Source organism: Perca flavescens, chromosome 23 (genome assembly GCF_004354835.1).
Source record: "Perca flavescens isolate YP-PL-M2 chromosome 23, PFLA_1.0, whole genome shotgun sequence".
NCBI classification, from domain to species: domain Eukaryota; kingdom Metazoa; phylum Chordata; class Actinopteri; order Perciformes; family Percidae; genus Perca; species Perca flavescens.
In genome coordinates this window covers 1,492,075-1,504,231 of record NC_041353.1, presented here as the reverse complement: position 1 = coordinate 1,504,231, position 12,157 = coordinate 1,492,075, and the positions used below count along the sequence as shown (strand labels likewise).

General features: G+C 38.8%; 1 protein-coding gene across 1 annotated transcript in view; it reads left to right on the top strand.

The window, feature by feature from the left end:
- LOC114550445 (NLR family CARD domain-containing protein 3-like) overlaps nucleotides 1–12,157 on the top strand; it is a 689,968-nt gene that overhangs the window by 5,274 nt on the left and 672,537 nt on the right. The window contains 1 exon segment of the mRNA XM_028571229.1: nucleotides 921–999. Within this exon segment, the coding sequence (XP_028427030.1) occupies nucleotides 921–999 (79 nt within the window).

The following is a 12,157-nucleotide window of genomic DNA, read 5'->3' as shown; positions in this document are numbered from 1 at the left end:
AAATTCTTCCCAAATGTTGGATGTGGGTTTGCCAGTCGGATATCAGATCAGAAGTTAATGAGGGGAAGCAAGAAAGGGGAACAACCATCCAATAGTATCCTCAGTCCAGGTCAGCAGTTCTCCCCGACTACAAACAGGCCATCTAAGCTCTGCTTCCCCCACCTTAGTGGGCTGATGGTTTGCCAAAATCATTTTGAGGCCAACTATATTCACATAAAAGTTAAAAATTCATTCAACTTCAAAAACCCATATACACATTACACATGTGAAGGCATTTCATCATCTGCTGTCTTAGTGTGTAATCCCCTGTGTCTTCTTGCTAATAACAACTGTTTTTGTCTTCTCTGAAATGATTTTGGACCGTTTTCAACGCACTTCTTTCGACATTCTGAACTACCGCGGAAATGTCGGAGCACGTCACGTGACCATTCTGAAGGAATTACGTCAGAAATTGGCATCAGCCAATGAGATTGCGCATTTAGAGTTAAATCCCCCATTTACTTTCAGGATTGGTTGCTGATGAAAAGGAAATGACCATTTTGGATCATACAGCATTGTAGAGGAGAGAGAGAGCTTTCCAACAGTATATGTGATGACAGGGTGCAGACAGCGATCGCGGAGCAACGGGTTGATTTAGAACGCCAACTTTTGTTGAATTTAGGCGAAATCTACACACGCCAACAGACAAAGTGTAGTAAAATAAAGACCTAAATGTGTATTTTTGACCTTTTTTCACCACAAGTCTGAAAGAATACATGTTATTCAAGACAAATAGCCCAAAATCTCAAAATTGACCAGTGGAAAAAAAAAACTATGTTTTCGCCTGCCGTGTCTCGCCTTAAGCCACAGGACCTTTACTTTGTGTTTGTCTCTGTGTGGACAGACATATTGTGATCTAATTCTTCCTGATTCCTCCACAGAGTGGACCAGGAGAGCTCAGATGTTCCCAGTGGTCAGTCTGCCCAGCAGCATCAAACACACCTGGACTCCATATTTATGGTCTGTACATGTACAACTACATTTACGTCTATTCTGTTCACAATCATCTCCATGCTGCACTTTTCAGACCAGAGGATTGTCAGTCTGTCCAACATGGATCTGTTGTTTGCTTCCATGATTTTCGTTTGATTTGTCATAAAATCTTCTGTTCCAGCTGCTGGAGGAGAACATCGTCACTTTTGTGAAGAACGAGCTGAAGAAGATCCAGAAGGTTCTGAGTCCAGATTACCCAGAATACTCAGAGAGTCAGAGGAAGGATGAGGATGAAGAGCAGATGAGGAGCACAGAGGCATTTCTGAAGATCACACTGCACTTCCTGAGGAGAATGAAGCAGGATGAGCTGGCTGACCGTTTGCAGAGCAGTAAGAGAATTTCTCTAAAGATTTAACTTGCTGGACTAATGGGATGTTTATTAATGTCTCCAGAGATGGACCAAAATATGTTAATGTTTCTTTATAAATCACTTACTGATCTTCTTTGTTCTGTATTCATTCAGGAAGTTCTGCTGGAGTTTGTAAACTCAAATCTAACCAGCAAAAGAAGTTCCAGTGTGTGTTTGAGGGGATTCCTAAAGCAGGAAACCCAACCCTTCTGACTCAGATGTTCAGAGATCCACATCACAAAGGGAGGGACTGCAGAGGTCAATGCTGAACATGAGGTCAGACAGATTGAAACAGCATCCAGGAAACCAGACAGACCAGAAACAACAATCAGACGAGAAGACCTATTTAAAGCCCCACCTGGAAGAGATGAACCAATCAGAACAGTGATGACAACGGGAATGGCTGGCATCGGAAAAACAGTCTTAACACAGAAGTTCACTCTGGACTGGGCTGAAGGCAAAGCCAACCAGGACATCCAGTTCACATTTCCATTCACCTTCAGAGAGCTGAATGTGCTGAAAGAGAGGAAGTTCAGCTTAGTAGAACTAGTTGATTACTTCTTTAGTGAAACCAAAGAAGCAGGAATCAGCAGGTTTGAAGAGTTCCCGGTTGTGTTCATCTTTGACGGTCTGGATGAGTGTCGACTTCCTCTGGACTTCCTCAACACTAAAATCCTGACTGATGTTACAAAGTCCACCTCAGTGGGTGTACTGCTGACAAACCTCATCAGGGGGAATCTGCTTCCCTCTGCTCGCCTCTGGATAACCACACGACCTGCAGCAGCCAATCAGATCCCTCCTGGTTGTGTTGACATGGTAACAGAGGTCAGAGGGTTCACTGACTCACAGAAAGAGGAGTACTTCAGTAAGAGATTCAGACATGAGGAGCAGGCCAACAGAATCATCTCCCATATCAAGACATCACAAAGCCTCCACATCATGTGTCACATCCCAGTCTTCTGCTGGATCACTGCTACAGTTCTGGAGGATGTGTTGAAGACCAGAGAGGTAGCAGAGCTGCCCAAGACCCTGACTGAGATGTACATCCACTTCCTGGTGATTCAGTCCAAAGTGAAGAACATCAAATATGATGGAGGAGCTGAGACAGATCCACACTGGAGTCCAGAGAGCAGGAAGATGATCGAGTCTCTGGGAAAACTGGCTTTTGAGCAGCTGCAGAAAGGCAACCTGATCTTCTATGAATCAGACCTGACAGAGTGTGGCATCAATATCACCGCAGCCTCAGTGTGCTCAGGAGTGTTCACACAGATATTTAAAGAGGAGAGAGGACTATACCAGGACAAGGTGTTCTGCTTCGTCCATCTGAGTGTTCAGGAGTTTCTGGCTGCTCTTCATGTCCATCTGACCTTCACCAACTCTGGAGTCAACCTGCTGTCAGGAAAACAAACAACCAACCTGTGGTCTGATTTGTTGAAAAACAAATCAACACAGTTCTACCAGAGTGCTGTGGACGAGGCCTTACAGACTTTAAATGGACACCTGGACTTGTTCCTCCGCTTCGTCCTTGGTCTTTCACTGCAGACCAATCAGATTCTCCTGCGAGGTCTGCTGACACAGACAGGAAGTAGCTCAGAGACCAATCAGGAAATAGTGGAGTACATCAAGAAGAAGATCAATAAGAATCTGTCTACAGAGAAAAGCATCAATCTGTTCCACTGTCTGAATGAACTGAATGATCGTTCTCTAGTGGAGCAGATCCAACAGTGCTTGAGATCAGGAAGTCTCTCCACAGATAAACTGTCTCCTGCTCAGTGGTCAGCTCTGGTCTTCATCTTACTGTCATCAAAAGAAGATCTGGACGTGTTTGACCTGAAGAAATACTCTGCTTCAGAAGATGCTCTTCTGAGGCTGCTGCCAGTGGTTAAAGCCTCGAACAAAGCTCTGTAAGTGGGATGTATTCATCATTAAATACTCTGATATCTTTCAACAGGAGTTGATTATAAATAATAATATTGTTTGTTTCCTATTGTCTCTCCAGACTGAGTGGCTGTAACCTGTCAGAGAGAAGCTGTAAAGCTCTGTCCTCAGTTCTCAGCTCCCAGTCCTCTAGTCTGAGAGATCTGGACCTGAGTAACAACAACCTGCAGGATTCAGGAGGGAAGCTGATTTCTGTTGGACTGAAGAGTCCACACTGCACGCTGGAGACTCTCAGGTCAGATCAAGAACAATACACTTTGAAAACACAGTATTGAAAAATACTTTGGAAACATTCAAGAAAGTGAATGTTTCCAAAGTATTTTATTCTGATTTAGAATCACTTCATAAATAATTAAATATGAACTGTGGCTGATACTTTGATTAATGGATGTTTGTTTATTCCTGATTATACAACAAGTAGATCCAACCAGACAATCTGATTGGTCAATTAGACATTTAGAACGTACTCAAATCAGCATGACAGCACACCCAGAGCCATTTGAGCACACATGGTGCATCACATAAAATGTAATTCCATGGCAACATTGTAACTTCCAGGGCTGAATAAAAAATACAGTGACGTTAGCCAACAACATTGATACAATGGATTGTTTTGTTAATAAAGGTCCAATATGTAATATATTTACTGTAATAAATAAAATAAAAATGACCCCAATGCATCATCAGATATTAAGGAAACATGCTAAGTTGAAATACTATCTTTACTGACACAATGCTAATGCCAGTATTTTCTCCTTTTGAAAATTCCATTCCGTGACGTAATTTCTGTTTGTGTTTTGGCCTGTGTGTTGTTATCAACGGCCCAGTTTGACAGCCAGGCCCGGTTGCCAGATATACCTGTAAAAACGTAAACCCAGTGTGCTACAGCTGTAACGTTAGTACAGCCATGAAAGCAGCAAACAAACGTACAGGATCAACGGAGATAGATTCTACCAGACATAAAAAAAGCATGTTTTTAACAGTTGCGTGACCAGAGACGTAACAAACCCTGGGTAAAAAATGGAGATGTATTTGAAAGATGGAGACAGCTTAGAGCCCAAAAGGATGCTGAGTTGGCTAATTTCCTCCTAAACAGGTAAGCATTAGCGTCAGGCTAATTTATCATGGCTACTAGGGACGGGCATTTTATGTCATTTCAACATTGGTGTAGCTAATCAGATTGAATTATATAGCTAGTACCCAAGTTGGTTACTCGCAAAAACAATTGAGACACAGCCAGTAAAGTGATCCCGACTGGTCCTTGCTAAAACCGCCGTGCTAACCCTGCTAACCCAGCTAACTGCTAACGTTACCGGTGGACCAGGCAAGCGGGCCAAGGCTGTTTACAACATGTAGCCTGTTCAGCGGCCGTAGCCGACAACGGTAAGTTATTTTAAGCAGAGAGAGGGGGCCTGTAAATCGAGAAGAGAGCACCGTGAGTTTGCAGTGTTTAGCGATTGTTGCCGTAATTCTAAGACGCTGAGCTGTGGAGTAATGTCTGGCTATGTGAGACAAGCATCTAGCAAATTTGTTGTGGATGCTCTGGTCTCAGCCTGGCAACCTCCGTGAACTTCGAGTCTGGGGAGGAGGGGGTGGGGGAGACGACTATCTCCAGTATTTTAAATTTGTACTGCAGTAACTATTTTAAACACTAGCTGTCAGTATTACATATTGCACCTTTAATTTGGATTTATATGGAGGACTTAGTTTTGATGAATGGTTGGAAGAGGATGAGGAGTGAATCATTTGATGAAACAACATTTTTACACTCTGGAGTTAACGGTTACTGGAATAGTTTGGATCACATCTGCTGTTTGGATCACATCGATCACATCAGCTATTTGGCTCACATCAGCTGTTGGATCACAACAACAACTGACATGTCAGTTATGAAGTATGTGGACATATAGTAGCTATACATGAAAATATATTTTTTTCAGTAGATATTTTGGTTATAACCAGATTACGTTAGCCAAGCATAGGGCTGGGCGATAAAACAATAACGATATGTCTCGCGATAGACACATATTCAATATCAATAAAAAATGTGTTCGATAATTTCTTTTTTTTCGTCGGAGGAAACCATGGATGTATTAAGAGGTTGCGAATCAAGTTTGGGTGCATGAACAAAGACTCTCACTCTCTGGTAACCTAGCAACGTAGGGAGTGACACTCTAACACCCAATCATGTAACAGTATCACGTTTGGTTGTGCCATATCGTTGTCTCGTGTTGGATTCTTCAATAACAGAACCGGCGTGGAGTGATAAGTGGAAAATGAGTGCCGCAGCGAGCGAGGAAATTGTTGTTGTTTATTGGATTATATAAGTCTGACTGTAGTCAGACCAATGTCGTCTGCAAGTTATGCCAGACCGTCGTCCCCACCGCCAACTTGTTTTACCACCTAAGCCGTGCTCAGCCTTTGGAGCTGAAACACCGCACAAGCAGCAGACCATCACGGAGAGGTACTCTGCATCAGTGCCTTACTAAACAGTACAAAGAAATAACGGAGGCAGTGGCATATCATATAGCCAAAGACATGCTGAGCACTGTCGAGAAGCCAGGTTACTTTAGGTTTTCTCCTGGTCCTTATTTTAAATGCATCATAAAAAATATCAATTATCGATATGAAACACTTATATCGTGATACAGTTTTCAGCCATATCGCCCAGCCCTAGCCAAGCAGTTTTGTGTTTATATGTGCGGTAGTTATTACGTTTTGGACAAAGCTCGACACAGCATGATTGTTGTGTCAAGCTCCAAGAATCACCAGGGGCTCTACACATGAATTCCAGCATAGAGAACATTGTTTGTTTGTGTTCACAAACTCTTTTTGACTGGCGAGATGGCAGCGACTGGAAAAACCAACTGCTAAAGTGAGTTGTTCAAAACCTTTCTTTTTAGTAAACTCTGTGCACACAAATAATGTTGTCAATGCTGAGTTCATGTGTAGAGCCCCTGGTGGCACTTGGAGCAAAGTTCATGTTGTGTTGAGCCTTCTTAGTGTTTTAAAAATAGTGATTTTGATGCGATCATAGTAGTACCCCTAGCTCTCCCATTCAAAAGGCCATTTGACCGAAAAACGAGAATATGGTAAATCTGAAAAGTGGCGCTTCCGTCCTAATTATGCTTTAAATGAAAGTTTGACTTGGGTACATTCACAAAAACACCCTAGGTTGCATTTTGGCGAGAGTTACGCTTCATATTATCACTTCAGTTGTGCTTACGAACCTCGGCGGCAGCGTCTCAGTCACATCACTGTCACAATAATGATGTTAAATCAAACCCTCTCGTGTAATATTGCATCTTGTGTAGAGCAGCAGATTTTTAAACATGCTAAAAAGGGATTTCATATACTGTATCACTAAAAGTCCAGACTCAACATATAAACACAATCGTTATTTGTCTTCTTATGTGATATTTCTCTAAACTTTAAGCTTTATTAAATTTAAACCCCCCTTCTCACGTCAGGATTTAAAATGTAACAATTCGTAAATGTTTGAATGTTTCCAAAGCATTTTGTTCTTATGTATATGTCGTAAAGCACGAAGTAAGAACCATGGCTGAGATTGAGAACCTAATTTTTTTTAAATCTTATGTGAATTTGAATACTTGATGTCTTTTAACTCTTAATTCAGTCACAATTAGTTATGTTTCCAACTTGTTTAGAATAACATAGCAAGAATGTTAACAAGGGATTTGATATTCTCCTATCACCAAAAGTCCAGACTTAACATTTAAACACAAATGTTATGTCTTCTTCATTACTGCCCCTCAGACAAAGCTCTGTAAGTGTGATTTATTCATCAATAAATACTCTTTCAACAGGAGTTACATATAACTTAACTTATATAACTATAACTTGTTTCCATCCTGTTGTCTCTCCAGACTGAGTGGATGTAATCTGTCAGAGAGAAGCTGTAAAGCTCTGTCCTCCGTTCTCAGCTCCCAGTCCTCTAGTCTGAGAGAGCTGGACCTGAGTAACAACAACCTGCAGGATTCAGGAGGGAAGATGATTTCTGTCGGACTGAAGAGTCCGCATTGCTCACTAGAGACTCTCAGGTCAGGATTCATTAACCCATTCAACTGATGACCATTTAAACTCTGATTAGCTTTAGTTGATAAAACAGCTAATGTATAGCTTTATGTCTCTTGATACGATAAACTTAGTAGTAACTTAGTAGGCATTACTTATTAATTATTAATTTCTAGACTCAGAGTTACTTTCCATGAGGATTTTTCATTGTTTACTTTTGTTGTTAAATAATTAAATACCACAGATGATTTTAAAGTTGTATTCTAAATCTGGAGCAAAATGTACCTGGACAACAATCAAACATAAAACAAACACATGGCTCCATGTGTTCACAGAGGGTTCCTGTGTGTTGTTCTGTGTGTTTTTCAGTCTGTCAGGCTGTCTGATCTTGTCTGAATTGCTACATTCTGTGTGTTTTTGGGGTGGGATAGAGGGACCATAATGTCTGTAGATTTTTATGACTTTATGTATCTGTATTGTATACTGTAAATACTTGTATTGCGCCATCTACCAATTGATAGATGCCATTGACTTGTGTCATGTTTTGTTTAGTCTCTTTTCACAATAAAAGCATATTGTCTCTTTTCACAATAAAAGCATAAAGTTACTGTGATCGGTTTGTGGTCTTTACTTTTAACGTCAGTGTACTCCACGATGGGGGAGGGGAATCCATTGAATACTCTCTACTTGTTTGCTGTTCAGGATATTTTTCTAATGATTTTAGTGTTACGTTTAATAACATCCAAACCATTGACTGTATATGAATATAATAGTAATATTTACAGTCTATGATCCAAACACTTTCTTAATGAGATGCTGCGGATGTTTAAAGGTTGATCAGCACAACTACAGGGAGGGTGTAGTTGCATTATGGGAAATGAAGTTTGGCAAACTTGAATATCTGGATTAATTAAAAACAAATCTACAACTTCTTAAATATGTCAAATGAGGAATATAAAAAGAATTCAATTAAATTTTTTTTTCATTTCAGAGAAGTTGGATTACTAAAAAAAAGTGTTAATTTTTTGTTGTTTACATATTTTATTTCTTCGGTTATAAATGTATTGGTGTAGTTTTGTTATTTATATACTACATATATAAAGTAAATTTATTTTATTGACGTAATGCTGTAAACAAAGGATACTGGTTCAAAAGTACATATAAATAAAAAATAATTTATAAAAAGCTATAAACCGGTTCACATGAACTGTGTATATATTTACTGTGTGAATATTCCAACTATTTTCTCATAATACAGCGAATTTAACTTTTTTTAATATTTGACCTTTGATCTTTGATTGTGCCACAGATACCTATCGAAGTAGTCATGTGACTCTAACATGTGGATGGACTACACCGTCGCCAGTGTACATCGTAGTTGATAAGTAGGCGATGTTGAAACATCTAGGCATTCAAAGCAGAATTTGGCAAATTTGCCGACTCTGAGACTCAGAAATTCCCCCAGAGGCAGAGAGACAGTTTTCATATTCAGGCTGTGAAACAGGTTGTTCTTAAAAAAAATACCATTGTGTTTCTTGATTTGCTAAATTCTATGATGGCTAAGGAACTCTTTTGATGACTTTTGTAGGGCTTCATGTCCAAAAAAATGCGACAAAAAGCAACACATTTACAAAAAGGGGACAAATGTCTGAGAAAGCCACAAAAACGATGGAACAAAAACAACAAAAATGAGGAGAAAAGCTACAAAAATGCTTAAAAAAAAAGTGACATGCAGTAACAAAAGCACGTCAATAAACTCTACATGTCTGGCCCTCGGTGTGATTCTCTATTTCTAGTGTGGCCCTCTGGGAAAACGAGTTTGACATCCGTGTCTTTCTATTCATTCAACATATACAAGTTCCAGGCCCTTCATCCATTATAAAAGTTGCTCTAAAAGTACTGACAATATAAAAATAATACGATAAATTAAATTGTAGTACATCATCAAGTTTATGTGACCTGCACTGTTGGAAGAATGTATTGTTTGAACATTGATTGAACATTGGTGCCATCTACTGGATCATTTACACTAATTGTCTTAATGTTTAAAGGCTTCATAGATCTATTTACATGTAACTTGATGTATGTATGTGTATGCATATATATGTATACACCTTAATTTATATACAACTTATATCTGTACATATAGTCAAATGTTCATGTTTAACGTTACCTTGTTCATTTTTGTTATTAGCCGTAACGTTATGTCTGTTTCTGTGTTGAAAGCAACACCTAGCCAGACTCAAATTCCCTTGTATTTACTTTTAATTGGCCAATAAAGCAGTTTCTAATAAAAATCTAAAATAGAAGTTCTTTATTTATTAAGTATCTTTGCAAATGCCCCCAAGTAAAAAAAAAAAAAATCTGATATGAGTCAAAGGCACCATGATCTCATTGTGTGGGCTGGCGCTCTGTTATTTAGCTAGTTGGCAATAACCCTAGCTAAGTTATGAAGACCAAATCACTGACTTATTTATTCTGTAATGGGTAAATGTCACTCAAATACCTTCATATTTGTTTTAATCCAACTGCCACAAAGGCTAGCTAGCTCCCATGTATAAGCTGTTATTTTTATGAATTTGATCATATATCTTGTGACTACACCTTTGTTAAGGTCCTAAGTCATAAGACAGTTGATGATTGTTGTTGATTTTGTTTAAATATGCCAAATTTCTATTTTATTTTTATTTATGATTGTTGTTTGGATGGTTGAGCTAAGGTAGCTAATGCTGTCTCTTGCTGCTATGGAGACATGACGTGTTCATTCATCATTTTAATACTTTTTGGAGCACGATATATGTGGTGGCAAATTTTGTTTTAACCATTATTGATTAATGATTTTAACCATTTGCTTAAAGATTGTTTAAAACCTCCATAGAAAGCTGTTCATTTCTCTTAGACTCTTAAAGACTAGAGAGGGACAGCTGCAACCGTGAACTATAGCCCAGTAGAGTTATTTAGTTCTACTAGCCTGAACCTTCTCATTTGTTTAAGTTTTGCTTAGATAGAAGTGGAGAAGGCCGATGACTGTTTACAACAGTGAGAACTACGTAGGCTTCTACCTCCTGAGATTAACTATTGTTTAGGCTAATGAAAAGAATAGGAGCAGAGGGGAAGGTGAGGATAGTTTGACTTTTAATTATGTCCTCTTTTGAACTATGGCCATGCTAAAAGATAAAGTGAGAGGGGTGGCTAAAGAGAGGTTTTGACTATATGATGTTTGGCTGTTTAGATTTTAGGTTAGAAAGACATTTTCAGTTGTGCTGCGTGTACCTTTGAAACTGTGTTTTCTCCATTTGCAAATGTAAATAAATACTCAAAGACCAAACTTAGGTTTAATTCTCTAACAGTCGTTATTCGTTTTCATTTGATCATTGATATTTCTAAACGCTGCTGCTTCATAGGAAAACTTCCATCACATATATTATTAGCCACACATTAATTAGTAACACATAAGTGCCAGAAAGTAAGCAAAAGAATACTAACAAAATGTGAATCTAAACAATGAGAATATATGTACTGTACTCTAGAGATCAATAAAGTTAGGGGAAAAGTCACACTCATGATGGACTTAGTTCAGACGCCTTTAGTAAGCGTAAATTTGTATGGTACGTCACAATTCTCACAGTTCTTGGCGCCACCTGGCGTTTTGATAATCTACTCCGCCCTGTGGTTTTCACAACCAATAGATTTGAACTCTAATCACCCAATCAGTACAGAAGAAGGTAAGGCCACACTAATCAAGCACTGATCTCCTTTGCTGTTTGTTTGAGTAGCCAAAAGGAAATGCACAACTTTGTAGTATTTGTTAGTTTTGTATTGCCAGACATCAGTAGGCACTGGCTGTTCATACTTTATTTAATGAATCAATCCCAATCATCCTCCCAAAAATGTAATAAAAAGTGGTGAGGAGCTATTTTCATATACCTGCTTAAATTTAACAAGCGGTGTCACACTAAGAACCTGATGGCATCACATTTGCCTTTTATTGTACATTTTATAATAATAATAATAATAATGTATACTTTATTAATGCCACAAGGGGAAATTACAATGTTTTTCACTGAGGCCTGAATTACACACACATGCTTAGTACCTACAAACATGCACTAATGGAGATATGTCAGAGTGAGGGAGCTGCCCATGGAAAGGCGCCCCGAGCAGTTGGGGGTTCAATGCCTTGTTCAAGGTGCTCTTGAACAAGGCACTGAACCCCCAACTGCTCGGGCGCCTTTCCATGGGCAGCTCCCTCACTTGGCAGTGCCCAGGAGGTGAACTTGCACCTCTCCAGCTACCAGTCCACCACCATACTTTGGTCCGTATGGGGACTTGAACCAGCGACCAAGGTTTCAGATATGGTGATATTTAATTGTTGCAAATACTTGTCTATTACTACTTAAGACCAAGTGCGGGGGTTAACATGAACAGTACGTAGATTTTCAAATATACTCTTAATTCAACTACTAGGGACCAAAGAGTAGCCTACCAGAAAATCTGACAACTCTGAAAATCTTCTTGACAAAAAGATGTTATAGTTTAATAGATGGCTATTAAAGAATTTAGCAAAACAGGGCAAATTATGTTATTTGTTATTTTATTTAGGTTTATTTGTTTCATGTATTTCTTATTTATTTATTTTATTTTCATATATCTTTATTATGTATTTATTATTATTATTATTATTTTATTTTTTTATTTTTATTAATATTATTATTTTTATTAAATAAATGTTTACTATCATTATTTTGTATTGCTAAGCATGGCTGCAATGTGTGGACAGACCTGAGGTGGAAGTTTATTTAT